Source organism: Uncinocarpus reesii, genomic scaffold (genome assembly GCF_000003515.1).
Source record: "Uncinocarpus reesii 1704 scaffold_1 genomic scaffold, whole genome shotgun sequence".
Taxonomy (NCBI): Eukaryota; Fungi; Ascomycota; class Eurotiomycetes; order Onygenales; family Onygenaceae; genus Uncinocarpus; species Uncinocarpus reesii.
Window position 1 is genome coordinate 1017134 of NW_003052500.1, and position 16336 is coordinate 1033469.

At 50.7% G+C, this 16336-nt stretch overlaps 5 protein-coding genes across 5 annotated transcripts; 3 read left to right on the forward strand and 2 right to left on the reverse strand.

Moving 5' to 3' along the window:
• Positions 1–329: 329 nt before the first annotated feature.
• UREG_00525 (uncharacterized protein) lies at positions 330–2195 on the forward strand (the record flags this gene model as incomplete). Its single annotated transcript, XM_002540966.1, has 2 exons — positions 330–1874; positions 1941–2195. 2 exons carry the CDS (start codon positions 330–332, stop codon positions 2193–2195), a joined length of 1800 nt encoding a protein of 599 aa, XP_002541012.1.
• A 1112-nt stretch (positions 2196–3307) lies between these two features.
• On the forward strand, positions 3308–5942 carry UREG_00526 (uncharacterized protein; the record flags this gene model as incomplete). The annotated part of the gene is made up of 5 exons (XM_002540967.1): positions 3308–3368; positions 3456–3872; positions 4011–4604; positions 4660–4830; positions 4999–5942. The coding sequence occupies 5 exons, from the start codon at positions 3308–3310 to the stop codon at positions 5940–5942; spliced, it is 2187 nt and encodes a 728-aa protein (XP_002541013.1).
• Positions 5943–7567: 1625 nt separating this feature from the next.
• Positions 7568–8179, forward strand: UREG_00527 (uncharacterized protein; the record flags this gene model as incomplete). The annotated part of the gene is made up of 1 exon (XM_002540968.1): positions 7568–8179. One exon carries the CDS (start codon positions 7568–7570, stop codon positions 8177–8179), a length of 612 nt encoding a protein of 203 aa, XP_002541014.1.
• Positions 8180–9923: 1744 nt separating this feature from the next.
• On the reverse strand, positions 9924–12114 carry UREG_00528 (NADPH oxidase; the record flags this gene model as incomplete). The annotated part of the gene is made up of 7 exons (XM_002540969.1): positions 9924–10199; positions 10258–10800; positions 10863–11356; positions 11488–11550; positions 11752–11825; positions 11880–11906; positions 11972–12114. 7 exons carry the CDS (start codon positions 12112–12114, stop codon positions 9924–9926), a joined length of 1620 nt encoding a protein of 539 aa, XP_002541015.1.
• Positions 12115–13378: 1264 nt separating this feature from the next.
• Positions 13379–15842, reverse strand: UREG_00529 (uncharacterized protein; the record flags this gene model as incomplete). Its single annotated transcript, XM_002540970.1, has 5 exons — positions 13379–14712; positions 14777–15002; positions 15072–15499; positions 15570–15641; positions 15818–15842. 5 exons carry the CDS (start codon positions 15840–15842, stop codon positions 13379–13381), a joined length of 2085 nt encoding a protein of 694 aa, XP_002541016.1.
• Positions 15843–16336: the final 494 nt, after the last annotated feature.

Consider the following 16336-nt stretch of genomic DNA (forward strand, 5'->3'; position numbering starts at 1 on the left):
AAGGGCAAAAAGGGTCAGAAATTGCATACGATCTTGTTCTTCACAGCATTCTGTGATCATAGAGTAGAACCGAGTGAATGCCAAGACCACTGATTAGCGCAATGATCAGAAAGTGAACTGCCAATCCGTCACTTTGCGCGATGCTGTTCTCCGGGCATTCCCAAACCATCAGACACCAGATCGCTTCCCAAAGCTGCTCTTGTTCCACCACTGCATATCTTGGCTGATTTAGATCCTTTGACTGTCGTTTATGGGCCTCTAATCCTCCTCTCCACGCGGTTACATAATCGCAGCCTGCAGCGTGTCGGTTGCGTTCGCCGAGCAACAGAATGGAGGGCCAGTCCGGCTCTGCTTCTCAGCCTGTGGCTGCACAGATGCAGCAGAACTCTGCACTGATCCGGACTGACCAAGTGCAGAAGCTTCCGCATCTTTCTGACTCACAGAAACAAACACATACTGCTATGGTGCGGGGCCTTTGGGACATCCTCAACTCGAACCCTCCTGGCTCCAACGAATACAACGGCGCACACACGAAATTAACCCAGATCTCTCAGAATCTCATGCGAGGCATGAGATTGTTTCAAGCCAGCCGTCAGCAGCAGATTCTCGCGCAGCAGCAGCAACAACAAGCCCAGCACCTTCAGGCGCAGGCTCAAGCGGTTCAAGCGCAAACACAAGCTCAAAACCAGCAGCAACAGCAATCGCGATCGCAGCAGCAGCAGCAGCAGCAGCAGCAACAAGGCCAGATGAACCGACCCGCCACCACCCAAGGTGGTTCCAACCCCGCCGCTCAAGCAAGGCCCCAGATGGGCATCCCGCAGAGTTACCAGCAGCTGCTCCCGCAAATTCGCGCCAAGGTCGATACCCTCATGTTCATCCTCCCGCCGACGATCGCGAAGGACCAGTCCGAGACTTGGTTGCAGGAAGCAAGGCTTCGATATGGGCTCGCATTGCAGAAGCAGGAGCTAGGCAAGGTTAAACTCAACGACCTACGTACTCAGTACACCCAGCGCCAGAGTGCTGGAAATCTGTCTCAAGAGGAGATTCAGGAGTTCAAGAATCGCCAGACAAACGCGGAAAAGCTCTTGCGCGAAGGAAGCGAATTTTTGGGCAAATTCAAAGAGCAGCAAGAAACTTTCCGTCTTCAGACACAACAGCTCGCGGCAAGTCGCCAAGGTGTTCAAAACGCGTCTCTGCCAGGCCAGATTCAAGGAGATGGCCGTCCTCAGCAGCCTTCTACGACTGCGCCGGCTCCGCATACGATCAATTCTGCCGTCGTCGCTGCTCGCGCCGGGCAAACCCCTTCTCAAGCGCCAGGCCAGACTACCGCTTCTACCACCGGAGTCACCCACGCCCCTACTCAGCAACCGGTGACTGCTGCCCAGAACACGCCATTGAATGCCTTTGGCCAGCAAGCAATCCAGGACAGCATGGCTTCTACGGCTCAAGTTCCAACCACCCAAGGTCCTCCACGTCCGTTGTCTCAGCAAGCGGCCATGGCCCAAGCAGCACAGAGTTATTCCAACGTGGTGAATCAGCCGCCGACGACCACACAGCCAGCCACTACGCACGCACACCCACAGAACTACCCTACTAGCCGCGGCGATACGCGCAATGTTACCATGGCGATTCCGAAGAATCTGAACGTTCCTCCTCCCGAGCCTGTTAGCATGGGTCCGTCCCGCCCTACTCTTACCAGTGGGCCAACTCATGGGGCTACAGGCGTTATGGGCCAGCCAGCTATTCAGAAACATCCGGGTTATGTTTTGGAAGGGGAAGGTCAACACCTTTTGAGCAAGAAAATGTTGGATGGCCTTGTGAAGCAGGTTACTGGCGGGGGGGATGGAGAAGGATTGACTCCGGATGCTGAAGAGGTATTAGCCTTCTACTTGAATTTTCATTTATCTCTGTTACGCGGTGGCTAATGCAAACTTTGCTAGTTCCTCCTTCAAATGGCCGATGACTTTGTCGACGACGTTATCGTTGCGGCTTGCCGACTCGCCAAACTCCGTCCATCTGCCACCCTTGACATTCGCGATATCCAGCTTGTTCTTGAACGCAACTACAACATGCGTATTCCCGGATTCACCGCTGATGATCTCCGTACCGTCAAGAAGCCGCATCCCACCCAAGGCTGGATTCAGAAGATGTCTGCTGTTCAGGCTGCCAAGGTTACCCAAGGGCGCACTGACTGAAATGTCGATATTTTATTTTATTCAACCGTCTGTTCCTATGCCTTTATGCGCCAATAATTTGTTTACACGCGGGTTAGGAGTTTTCAAGGAAAGCAAGGCTAGGAGTCCATAAGCATGGTTTACGGCACAAGATCCTGGAAACATGGGTGGCGCGTTTGTTTTAAATGGCTGTTCATATGGGGATTTCAAGTTAAATGTGCCCGGAGGCTCCCTGGAATTTGACGGCGAAAGGTTTATGCATGGAAATCCAGACTTTGAAGTTGCTGCAATATGAACGAGACGAAACTATCTCAGGCGTCTTTTTAAGAAAAGGATTAAAATTACCAAAAAAAATAACAGCTAATTATTTGACGCCAATTTGACTATCTTGCTTTCTGTAGACGATCGTGTGATATCTCCGTATGGCTAGGAGCTTCATCACGAGAAACAAATCATCATCAAAGCGCTTCCGCAATACACCGTCCATGGCTGTAACGCACAAAGCAGAGCCGCGCGGTTCAGCTGATAGACCTGGTCAGAGAGCTGACGGCAAGGCTGATATGATCATCAACGGTGATCGCGAGTCAGGTGGCGGGTCGTGTGCGTTCCTCGCCGACAGCAACCAACACGGTGCACCGCCATGATAGCGGGGGACGCGGTTCAAAATATATCTAGCGAGCTACTAGCCCGCTCCTGAGGAAGTATGTGAAAAAAGAGAAAGATCGAGGACGAGTCTTTCCCATCACCATTCCAGTTATTTCATTGTTGTTTCTACATCTGAGATGAGTGAGACTTCAGCGGCCCGCCGGGCTCCTCCAGCGAGAGTTTCGCGTCTGGACACGGCGAACCTTGGTTCAGCCAGGCTTGGGGTTCCAGGTAGTTATTGAAGCCTAACGCGCCCGTTGAATCTAGCGATCTTGTCTTTCTGACCTGGGTTTGTTTGAATTGTAGGAGAAACGTCCCCTGTGCCGACGTCCCGTGTTGCAGAGGAATTTCCCACGACGCTTGATAGCCCTCAACACCTCCGAAATAGTAAGAGAGAGACGCTCAATCCGTTTTGGCTTTTGCGATTTTCTAACGTGAAACCGCTTTTGCTCTCTAGAACGGCGGACACATCACGAGCTCGGACCGAAATGGCACAAGCAGTATTCTCAGATCGACCAGCACTGCGGACGGGTGTTGATTATCGACTTTGTGAAGCAAGGTACATACATACCATCAAATCTACCTGAGAAGCTCGCAAAATCCGACGGAACTAGTTTGCTGAGTGACTGTCCGCAGATGCCTCGAAAAGAAGTATCCGAAAGGTCGCTGCACAGGAGATTTACGACCTCCAAGACCTGCGTAAAGTCTACACCAATCCAGAGCGGAACGGCGAGGCTGTCCTTCGAGTCTTCCACGTCCAGAACGCGGACTGGGCTGCGAGATATCTGCTACGGAAATTCAACATCGACAATCGCGATGACCTGGTTGGTACAGACTTTGGGCGATATGTCAGACACCGACGGCCAGAACGACGGGGTGGGAAGCCATTCCTGAGCGGCAAAACGTGGAAAGTTCAGTACGATCCGTGGCGAGGGATCAGTAAGACTTCGTTCTCAGTTGATTACCTTAAACAATATAATGTTCCGGATCCGATGAATCGGTGTGAAGATGATGGCTTCAAAATGATGGAACTGAATTGCTTTGATGAACAAGGTAAATCTGCACAGGCGCTTGCTTTTGACTTTAGTGGTTTATTATCGAGGAAGAATTTGTGCTGAGCAGCTTTCCCGGCTTTGCGTCGCGCGTCGCGGTGCGCACGATGCGGATTTGCTCGGGGGCCTAAATCCATAGATCATCCGGTTCATGGCTTTGATGTCTACGTTCAGCGGCTGAGCTGTTACATCCAGCATAAACAGACCGCTGCTGAGCCTCCCCCAACCGATCCGGACATCACAAACCCCTATCTGCCCGATGCGCAGATTGACGGCGTTTACGGCAAGACGCCAAAGGAATATATCCCACGCCTCAACACCCTCGATAACGGGAACGCGATCCTCATCTTCGATAACTCGCACTCCGGCACCCTGGACCACACTTTGATTCCTCCCCGTCAGACGTGGGAGGACCGGTGGCGTCGGCTGCCGTTCTTCTTGGCCTTTGAATCTCGCGATTTGGTTGCCACGGATGACGATCTGGCGTACCACTGCACTCGAGTTATCATGGAAGATATATTCAAAGTGCTGTCTGGGACGTGGGATACATTACTAGACCTTGCGTATGACCATGTGAGTATCCTGGAGGATAAGATTTACGAGCAACCTGCGGATGAAACAAGGGCACCTGAACTGTGGACCAATTCGAATCTGTGGTTGAAAATGGAAAAGTTGATGTTTTTGCATCTTGATATTATCAAAGAGCTGAAGACGCGGCTGCGGGATCTGACTGGTGAGATATTCCTCTTTCCATTGGGAAAGCGAATTGCACAGTTAATGCGTTCTAGACGACATGGAAAGGGACGATCCGTGGCTAGAGGGTGCTCCGGGAGATTTTGAACGGCTCGGCAATCTTATCACTGAGGATTTGATCAAGCCGACGAAAAACCTGATATCCTTGCTTTATCAATCTGTCTCCATTCGTGACAGTAGGCAGAATATTCGGTTGAGTGTCAGCAGTATGTGCTCATTGGTTTCAAACATTGATATTGTTTGCTAATTTTACCAGTGTGGCGCTTGAGCTGGATTACGTTCATATTTTTGCCGCTGACATTTATTACGGGCTTTTTCGGTGAGTCACTTTTGCTTTTATACTATGGGGTTATAATTGTTGACCAGGTTTTCAGGCATGAATGTCGACACCTTTAGTGGTGATCCCAGTATCAAGTGGTACTTTATAGCTTCAGTGCCGTTCATGCTTGGTGTCATGATTGTATGGTACTTCTGGAAACATGCGCTCACCTCTCAACAAAACACACCATATCGCCGTGGCCTATATGAGAACTTTTTCAATGACTTAGCCAATGCTAATCCTAGCCTATGGTCTCAAACTGGGCCTCGTAACTACATCATACCTCAAGGACGACTTGCAAAAATAAAATGGTATCTTATCAAACGCTGGAGTGCTCCCGAGAAGACCATCAGGGCCGGTACAGCCTCACAGGAAGATGATCTTGGCGTGATGGCTAGATTAAAGCGACGCCTCATATGGCGCTGGACTTCGCAAATTGCGCGGGCTGAAGGTGTTGATCAAGCTTCACTTCGGCTTGAAAGCGGCGAGGCAGCGTTGGAGGACATTGCCAGCGATACGCAGTCCGTGGTTGTAGATGGCCTAGCGAATGCTACTGAGCTGCTAGCTATACCTGCGGCCCCAGCGGTTGAACGCGTATTTGAGGAAGATCGGAAACAGCTACAAGTGCCAGCGGTGGAGGAGCGTCCCAGCGACGAACATCGACGACTTGGCAGGCTTTCATTCCACAGCCATAGCCGAGGATCTAGCGCAGGTAAAAATAGCGGCATTCTAGTAGAGGAGGAAGATTGGCAGTGGCTGAGCCAGCTAGGGAGGGAAGGGAAAGAATGGGCATTGAGATCCGCGAGCTCAAGAGAGAGGAGTGCTCAGAGAAAAGCAGCCAAAGAGGATGCAGAGAGGGCAAAGGATTCTGATACGTCGGCGACTGTTAGCAAAGACGATAAACCACTGCCGGAGAATCAGACAGAGAGGCCACAGAGTTCAAGCAACATGCTTGGGGTCCCTCGGGTCGTTCAGCCACCTGAAAATGATACCCAGTGATATCAGAACTTCAGCTTTGTCACTTGCATACGAGTCGTTTCTTGCTTGCATAGCGATGATCCGCTCTAGAGTCAGCATTGATTCGTTTTGGCCCTGTATCCTTTCAGCCTACCTCTTGATGAATCCACATTTGACGATTCAGTATGTAAATGTACTTTATTCGCTGCTATCATACCCGAAAGATGAATATATCACTCATCTTCACTTTATGATCATTGATCGATTGTCGAATTGCCTTGACTGCAGTGAGGCAAGGGCTTCTACCTTTCCATCAGTCCTTGTTCGTTCACAGCCCAGGCGAATCCCGCCATATGTTTGCGTCTTTCATAACTTCCTACTATACTATTCACAGAACGTCTTATTGACCTCTTGTCAATGGCTACTTTAGCAGTTATTGAATTGCTTTGTGCACACTTCCCTTTTCCGTCTTTTTGTCAATTTGGCTTAGTTCCATTAATATTTCACATTGCTTTATCTGCTCATCTGGGCTTTGTGGGAAAGATCCATACACCTGGCGAGGGCTCAATGAATGTCTTATTTCACCTTTGCTTCATTGAGTCCATTTGCAGTTCTGTCACTATCTTCTCGAGCCCTGCTGCAATTGAAAGCTCGCGGGGCCCTCTGCCGAAGTAGTTATAAATACCGGCTCCAGCCCTCCCGTTCAACCCCATCGCTTCCTCTCCTCAATACTGGGGACTGCAAGGTCCCCCAATTGAGGCTGTGGTTGACGCAACCACAGCCAGCCGAATCTCCGTACTCATTGGGCTCGCTCGACTTCTTTTACCTTTCAGCGAGAAACACTCTCGGTTGGGCCCCCGGGGGCCCACATACGAACATTTCACCGATAAAAGGCTACCGTTTATGCCTTTGGTGCTCAGTCGGCAAGCATCAATCTTGGTCATTCCGTGGTTCGCTACAGTACCCGGGCGGATTCCAGGTCATGCGGGACTTTGCAGCTTTCGTCAGCTAGCCCACATTGCCAATAAAGACTCTGCACTGGTAGAGGGCCGATTACGAAGGGTATATGCTTGTTTATATCCGAGCATCCGACAGAAAACAGTGGTGTTTGTGCTCGAGAAGCCGGATTAAGTCGACCGCTTGGTTGCTAAGAGCAGCGTAAATGTGAGTCATAACCTTGGGCTGTTTTTGATAAAAAGCTCCTTTTCACATTCGACGAGCTAACATTTCTGTAGACCGCAAAACATGACTGGCAACAAACATCCCGTCTGCTTGACAGCTGGTGGTCGGGCCCAATCCTGATTACTACAGGAAGTCAAAACATGGCCCCTGGTCTTCGCCAGTAGAAGGGCTTATGTCTGCCCATAATCTGTTGGAGGACATAGTCACTGATTTTTATGACTATGTCAACCGTTCGCAAGCATGGACCCATGTAGGTCAGTATCGATTTGAAAGTGATTTCAACACATCTCGGGAAGTCGCGCAACGCGTACAGAAAAAGTGAAGAGATATTGCCAATATCAAGGACAAACTTGAATAAATGGGGGAATGATCAAATTGATGCTCTTTGGAAGCATGTTGACACGTTGTGGATGGCCCAACAAACTAGACGGGCACTAAATCATTACAACAACTGGAACATGTTTGTTCACCAGATCAATGTCAGCATGTATCGACACATTACCACTGAAGGCACTGGACATTGTAGAACGCATGCAGTTCTACCAGGAGATGTTGATTTTGCACACGACAATGTCAACAACGATTCCTATGGAGTACCTAGTCAAAATGACATTAGAAGAAACGGGCTGGAAGCAGGACCACAAGAGATCCTGCAGCAACTTACCCTGCCCCGTTCTAGTACATCAATGAGATCAATTGACCAAACCTTGAACAGTCCTCGTTCTCCGCAAGCAACGCGTAGCCAAATTGGCAGTCCCGTTGGAAGTCCTCGAATGGCAAGTCCCCGCATGGGAAGCCCACGATCTATTGTCATGGGTGGAACCGGCGGAACGCACAGTCGTAATGTTAGCAACACCTCTCAGCATAGTGATATGCCTATTCGACAGCAAATGATGTCCAGAAGTCCTCCCAATAGGACTGCTACAACCACAAGGATCACCAGATGTTCTCAAAGAATCGCAGCCATGGCACGCCAACAAGAAGATGACACCAAAGATATTGAGTCTGTTTACCTCCCGAATCTGATGAGGATATTCCGGCAGAGGCCGAAGAAACACAGCTGGCTAAGCAAGGTCGTTGCAAAATTTTCGCGATAGGCCTAGTTTATTGTCGGCATCGTGGCTCTGTACTCGGATTTTCCACAGCTCGGTTTGTCATTGGGACCAGGCTATTTGGCTACGCGTTCCGAAAACATCAATGTTTCCAACACAGTAGCAAGACTCCGGTCCACGCGCAATCGATTCGTCGCCAACGGCTAGAGACTGGGTCCAATGGCACAGTTCAGCAGCTTACAATGCCCCCCCGTCGGCTACACGTACAGCACCGGAAATCCGTCACTGTGCTATGACCATGCTAAGCTCCTAGCATCTAAGCTAGGTCTTCAAACAAGATTGCTCGACTCTCAGGGGCTCATACAACGACTGCCATATTTGTACCAGCATAGGCACAACCTGGGTGACGTTAAAACGGCAGAAAACACCTATAATTGGTTTCGGCTCGCCAATCGACCTCCTCAACCAGAAGATATGTTAGGTATTTACAAGTACCAGCACACCACCAAGGTCCCACGCATTACTTTTGATAAAAGAGTTCAATTACGGATGTTTTGCATGGATTACCGACATCCCGAGCAACAACATTCAAACAGCCTGGCAAAATGATGGATCTGTTATTTTCCCTAGTCTCATGGGCTGGTGGAATCAAAGAAGTGCAAACCATCCAACCATTATGCAAATGGTCTCGGAGGAGTTCAATATGTATCTACGACTACACCACCAACACTTGATGGGTGGTTGTGAACATTATGGATGGTTACAAGTGATGTATCATGGCATAGGGCAACAGCTCATGCGTCAAGACCCGGCCTATTACCTGTGGTATGTCCTGCTCCGGCCGGATCACGCGTTGCGATTAAACTCCTATCCATATTATGCCAAATTCGCAAAACCTGGAAATAAGACATTCTCTAGGTCGTTAGTCGTGGAGGAGTTGCTATGGGCGCCACCCATAGTAGACATATCACGCCTTTGACAACGTTCCGATAGAGGCATGCCGTCATGCCCGAAACCACACAGAAAGGCTCATCGGAAGAGGTTGGCCATGTTAAGGAGGCTATAACTGCCGCTAAACGAAAGTTCCAAAAGTATTATGGAATGCTTTTGACATCCTGATTCCGATTCCTTATCTCAGCCAGTTTGGCTGCTACTGTGCTGCGCTGTTTGCCATCCATCTCACCCAAGGATATGATCAGGCTATTATGCTATGCACAATCAGCTTGTTTCAGGATGGCAAACAACACGGTTACAAAATCTCTGGGGTTTTATGACCCAGTCTCCTCGGATTCGAATACGCCGAGGATACCAAAAGCCCATCCTTGCGAGAAGCAGCTCTTCTTTTTCTTCTAGAGGAGGGTTTTCGCGCCTTGGCCTACTGTCTGGCCACGGATTCCTGCACGGGACATCACTTCCCCTGCAGAGTTTACAGCAGCCACGGTCGGTGTGGTGTCGCTGTGACGATGTAACGAACGAGTTTGATGATGAGAAATACCCCCAAAGGCTTTAGGGGGTAACATGCAAAGCTGGAAGGGGAAATAGAAGTTGATCCGGAATGCCTGTCTGCATGGAAGCTAGAGCACCAGCTCTTAGCAATTACAAGCGACAACGCATCAAATAACAATACGATGCGATCAGAGCTTAAGGAACAACTGCGGAAATTATTCACAAATGTACTGTACAATAAGATCCTAAACTACAAAATCATATATAGAAAAGCAAACATACGAGGACAATGCAACATCAAGTCATTTCACAGTGTTTCTTTTTTCCTTTCAAGAGCGGTGCTTTAAAAGTTCTCCTTTCCCCACACAAAATGGAACCCAGGCTCCGAGTACATATTGCATTTCACATGCAACACGCTCCCCAGCGGTTTCGGCCCGCAGAAGAACACACCCGCCTCGGCGGGCGTGTGCAGCTTTCGAATGGACCGGAACACCATGTCCCAGTTCGGTCGGCCAAAGTTGGTTGGCGCGCGCAGGCCGGTGATGGTATCTTGTTCGGCGTTGGCGTCGTTGATCATGATGTTCGTAGCGTCGTCGGGGCGAATTTTGGCCGTGAGATACTATGTAAGTTAGAGCAGATCCGGGAACGGAGATGTTTCATACGAGCAGTCGACTTACGGTATGGATTTCAATGTGATTGGCTTTATCCTGCGCTTCGATAGCCAGAAGCAGGGACTGAAACCACTCAAACGAGCCAAAATCTCGACATACCCAGAAGAAATAAACCTTTCGCAACCGCGTCTTGGTCTGCGGGTAGTTCATCCGGTACCAGATACTCTTCAAGATGGATGCAAACGGAGTCACGCCGATGCCAGCGCCTACCAAAACCGCAACCTCGTACTTGAAAACGTCTTCTGACGCGCTGCCGAATGGCCCGTCGATGTAGACTCTGGGTAGAACGCGGCGGATGCTGGGGTCGACATCGTCCGATGCCGTCTGATTGTTGACGCCGATCACGCCAGTCTTGCCCTTGCCACCCTTACCACCACCCTTGCCGCCTTTGCCTTCGTCGAAGGTGCATCCTAGAGTCCGAGCGAGTTCCTTGGTGAAGTTTCCAACGCATCGAATATGCACGGAAATGTAATCTTCCTCAGGGGCGCTTGTAAGCGTGAACGGGTGGTACTGCCACACGGATATCGTCGGCACAAAAGGAAAAATGTACTGTCACACGATGTTTAGCTCAAACGGCTACCTAACGGCAGACAACTTCACAGAAGGCTTACTTGACCGGCCCGGGTTTTTGTTTTCTCCTTCTTCATCTGAATTTCGACCACATTACTTGGGTGCTGTACGACCTTCGTGATATACGTCTTATGCCGTCCGCGTAGCTCACGCAGCAGCCTCTCCACCAAATACATTGCTGCACCATAGATCCAGTACATCCAAAACACACCGATGCCGGAGCAAAAAGGCGGAAAGTCAGGCTTGATCATGCAGAATGCTCCGTGGAAAGCCCAGAAAACGAAGAAGACGACGAATAGATGGTGTGTATACCAGAACCGTTCAAAGTTGGCTCGGCGGAATTTCCCAATAGATGTTATCACCATTGCCATTAATGCGAATAACATTATGTACCCGGTCCAGCCGGGTCCAGTAACAACGTTGGCTAGGAGGAAACCGGAAACCCCAAGTCCTTGCTTCGCGGCAAGTTGGGCATAGTTACTCCAGTGAGCAACGGTGTGTACCCAGGAAAAAGTGACGATGGACCAAGCCACCACTGTCGCAATGTTAGTATAGACTACGCTTGGGGGTCAGGGTGGACAGACGTTTATGGAAAGTGATATTTTTATCTAGATATTCAAATTAGCATGGGTTCGATGCATGTATAGAAAAGGATAGTCTCCATACCAAATTGAATGATACCGTTTAAGGGCGTCTGTCGCAGTAGCGAAATAAGAGTGCGGCAGACAGCTATGCTTTGTAAGTATATACTCCAAGGCATACTTCATGCCATACAACATACGGAATAAGATCAACGCGACATCAAAATGTAATACTAGCGCTGCAGCTCTTGCAATTGAAAAGGTAACACCAAAAGTTGCCCTCGAACCTAGGAGGTTGTCCTGTAGTCTTGTTAGGCACCAGCTAGAAAATAGGGAGAACCTGGGATACTTGCCTTGAGCCCATAATGCAGTAAGCCAAAAGCAAATATCATCAAATGCGCCAAGCTGAATACGGCCACGGTGCTATTTTACTAGTTAGCTTGCTGCAAGAGTCAACTTTGGGGTTAAAAAACTCACAGTCTTCTCCAGCCCTCATTGACCATCCTATACAAGAGAGACATTAGCATAGGATAAAGAACGTACTCCACGGCCTGCAGAGGTGGACGCACCATCGATCAAACTTCTCCTTCATCGTCATGTCCCTTGGTGGCTCTCCACTCATTTCACCGGACATCAGCATCCTCGTGAGCGGAGGCCATCTTGCTCGTTCAGGCCCTTGGACATAGGTGTCCGAGTATCCTTTTCCACTCATTGTGATCACGCAGTAGAATAAATATGTAAGAAGAAAGAGAAAGAGTAGAGTCTATGCAAGGGTATTAAAATGTGACGGACGTAAAAAGGTAGTTGGATGTTGATAAGCGGTACGGAGTATGCTCAAGGATTGGAATCATGCATATCCAGAGTCGTTGAACCGAGTCCCCAAAATTGCGACAGGCCTATCAGCGCAAATGAAGCGCAACCACAAGAAAAAGGCACCGTCAATCGAGGAATAAAATGCGGTCTCTCAACGACGGCCCGGCCAATCACTAAAAACAGACAGAGAGCCTTTGCATCACCCAGACGCGCAACGATCAAGCTCGAAAATAAGCGCCGTATTATATAACGAAAAGCAAGACTTCTTGCTCTCATGCAATGAAACAAACAAGATCACCGATAACTACCGTCGAGGCTCACGGGGGGGAAATCAGGACAGGTCTTCGTCCACAGCGGAATGCGCTTCAGCAAGGTGCGAGGGAGAGAAAGCAATCACGGCAGCGAGCAAGCCAGAGACATATTATCCCGCCCAGAAAAGCTGGTTCGACGCTGACTTCTCTGCTGCAAACGATTCTGGTTCAGACGTGGGACAGGGGTTGTCTCAGCCGGTGTTTTGCACTGGATCGAGGCGAGAGGAAGTGGACTGGGCTGCGAGCTATGAGCTAGTTATCGACCTCGAACTGACTGGTAACTAGAAAGGGTAACTAGTTAGTTTGACGGAGAGTCCAAAGCTGTGATTTTCCCTGCATCGTCGATGAGCGGGGGACAAGTTATGCACGCAGCCCTCATGGGATAATAGTTCACTCACCAACTCGACCAGTCCTCATACCCCTGGAGCATTTCGATCCCGATACGGGTGTGACCCTCGCTGGCGGCCCATTTTGGCAGCCCAGTCGCCGGGTGTGACAGCGCCAATCCACATTGCCGCCGCCGTGAATCGTCGAGTGTCGCAGTTTGGAGCAAAGACGAGGTTGGGACGTGGGAGGTCAGCGGTGTGATTGGGCGGCGGCATCCAGGGGTTGGGCGCCACCAAAGATAAAATGCGTGACGGCGTGGAGGCCCTGAAGAATCGTGCAGAAAGGTGGTCTGAGATGGCTGGGATGTCGGAGTCGCCGGATAGCAATGCTGAAATGGATGAGGATAACCCAGCGAACTGCGGTTTATTCTACAGGCTCGTATGATTGATCGTCTAGAGAGAGCAAATGTCTATATAGTCATCTCGGTGTCCAATCTATGTAGATACTTGTCAAAATCACCTCAGACTACCCACTCCAGCCAGTGGCCTCCAATTCCTTGCGCACGGATTCCTCGGTCTTGATCTTCTTCATCTGCGTGTCCTCCAGCTTCTCTCCACCAGCCAGGCGCATCTTCAGCTCGTCAATCGCGCGCATCTTCTTCAACAACCCACGCACTTTCTTCTCCTGCGACGATGTGTTGCCAGTAGTCGGGGACGACACAGTCACGTCAGGTACCGGCGTTCCATTTGGCGGCTGACGAGTGTTCACTTTGGCGGTCGCGCCACCACGCTGTCCGTTGCCTCTGTTGTTGTTCCCGTCGCTGCGCTGGCGGCGGTGGCTGCTCCGGCTGCGATTGCGATTCTGCTGGCCATGCGTGTTGGGGTCCAGATTCTGGTTATTGCCGCGAGACCGGCTGCGAGAGTGGTTTCGCCTTTCACGGCGCTCCGCGTGGGGTCTCGTGGGCGCAGCCTGATCCGCACCAGCGCCTTCAACAGACAGATTCTGGGCCTTGTCCGCATTCTCCTTGGCTTTCTTCGCCTCGCGTTTCTTCTTGTTCTTCGCCGCAGACTTGGATAGCTTATCGTCCGCCTGTGCTCCGGGTGGAAGAGCCACACCACCTCCGGGAGCCGCTCCAGGAGGCAGGAACTCATCCATTGGCTCGGCCCCAGGAACCACGCGGCGTCGAGGCTTGCCGAATGTGTTCGCACTTGGCCCAAAGGTCCCTGGGCGGTCGTCCCGAACAAACGCGGCTCCGCCTTCGTCTTCACGACGGAAACTCATTGGCGTGCTCTGACCGCGCGCCCCAGGTGGTCGATAAGCACCTACCGGTTTCGAAGGTGTCTTCTTGTTCGCAAGGTAGGCCAGCGCAGATGGGTGGGGATTTGGCATGGGATGCAGTGGGTTTTCCAGAGGATGGTTGACCGCGGACTGCGGCCGCCAGCAAACGTCGTAAAGCTCGTTCATATCCTCGTTGTACATCAATCCGCCGCCAACATGCCAAATTCGAACTCCGTTGTCGACACGAAGTCGAGGACTTGTAGTTGCGGTCAAAATGTGTTTACCATCAGGGCTCCATTCGCACACGCTGGCGTTGGACGCCTCGACGGTAGTAACTTTGGCGTAGTTTTTGTCCAAATCGTAGATGTCCATCTGCCCAGCAAGGTTGCCAAACCCTGCGACAACGACGAATCGGCCATGAGGGGAGAACACCATTGTGTTTCGGGGTGCAAGGGGAAAGGAATGCGTGGCGACTCCTCGAGCATTGAAAATTGTCGCCTTTGCCGGCATGTAGCCATAGATGACTCCAAACTCCTTCGAGTTAGGAGACCAGCTAACATCGTGAATCGGGCCCTCCTTGTCTACAATGCAGAGTAAGTATGGATGATATGCGAGATAGAAAGGAAACTCCACGCAAGAACTTACCAAGGTTGATCCTTGAATCGAATCCATTCGCGCTGAGGATATAGAGCGTGGTCTCGCCGTAATAACTCTTTCCGGTCTTGTCAACTTCTGTCTGTGCCAACACAATCAAGGTGGTCCCAGAATTATTCCACTTCATTTGAACCTTGTCTCCCTTGAAGAAGGTCTTTTGGGAGATTGGAGCGTTGAACTGCGGTACGTTGAAGACCTTAACGGCAGCTGGCTGGCCCTGTGGTAACCAAAAAGTAAGTTCCAGGTCCAAAAACAAGAGATGGCGGCAAGGTCACTCGATGCTTACCTTGCGTTCGGGGATAAACACTGCGAGGGCGTGGTTTTGACCCGGAGAGAGAGCAAAGTCTGTGACTCCCTCAACCCGCAACTTGTTCCAAACCGTTGTCAGATTCCCGCTCTGGTAGAACTGCACCTCGTTGGTAACTACGCGAGCGCAATACTTTTCGTCTGCGGTATATTGCAGATTCCACCCGGTTTGCGACTTTTGCACGAAATTCCCAATCGGCACGCGCGAGGCTTCATCGCCATTGTCGCTGGGAGGCCCTTCTACCACCCTCCAAACCTTCAGATTCTTTACTGCATCGCCGTTCTCGTCTTTCGACGGCCGCTGCCAGGTAATGATGAACGTTCCCAGTGGGGAGAATCCAAGTTCATACACGTTCTCTGCTGGAAGCGTAGCCACAAGATGGCCGACTGATGGGTCGATGATGGAAACTCTAGAGCCGGATTAGTTGCGCGGCACAATGGATTTAATGGGGCAGAGGGGATCAAAACATGGACATACCCTTCAGGAGCAGCCCATGCAAAATATCGGCCACATGGAGAATAAGCGCAGCAGCGTAGATTACCTTCTGGTCTAGACAAGAGGGTCAGTAACGGCCAGGGTATCTTTGCGAGTGCGGGATTCGTACTTTGTGAAACCTGGCAACGGCTCATAGACTGGAGACGCATCCAGGATGCCAATTCCCTTGAGCGTTCGATCTATCTACGTCTCAGTATCAACTTGTTCTAGGCAACGGGAAGCTGACATACAAGCGAGTTGAGTTGGGGCGGCCATGGCTACTCAAAGCCACAGAGAGATCCAACACACACAACGATACACCGGAGTATACTCTATCGAAACGGGGTCCCGCGGATGGTACCCTCTTCCAACTGGAACGTCTATCGGCTTCGCAGGCTCTGTAAGCGAACAGCCTGTGGCTGTATGTGACTGGATCGGGTCGGCTCGGGCAGTGGGATCTGCAGGCCGGGAGATGCGATCAGAGCGCTTCGGAGCACGGGAGGCGAATCGTAGTGTGGGAAGTGGAAAAGAAAGAGAAAAACACTGAGGGGAGTCTAGTGGATTTCACAAGGCGTTCCTTTTGTTTGATCGAGCTCCTTTGTTTTTGTCTCTTGCGCTGGACAAGTCAATGCCAAGCGACAAAGAGGACAGCGGGCTGGAACTGGCTAGCAACACGTCGGCAAGGGCACGATGGCTTGCAGAGTCAAATCCCAGGGGTCGCAGGAACAAGACGGAAGAGGGCGCGGCGGGAATGGAGCTGAGTGAAGGGA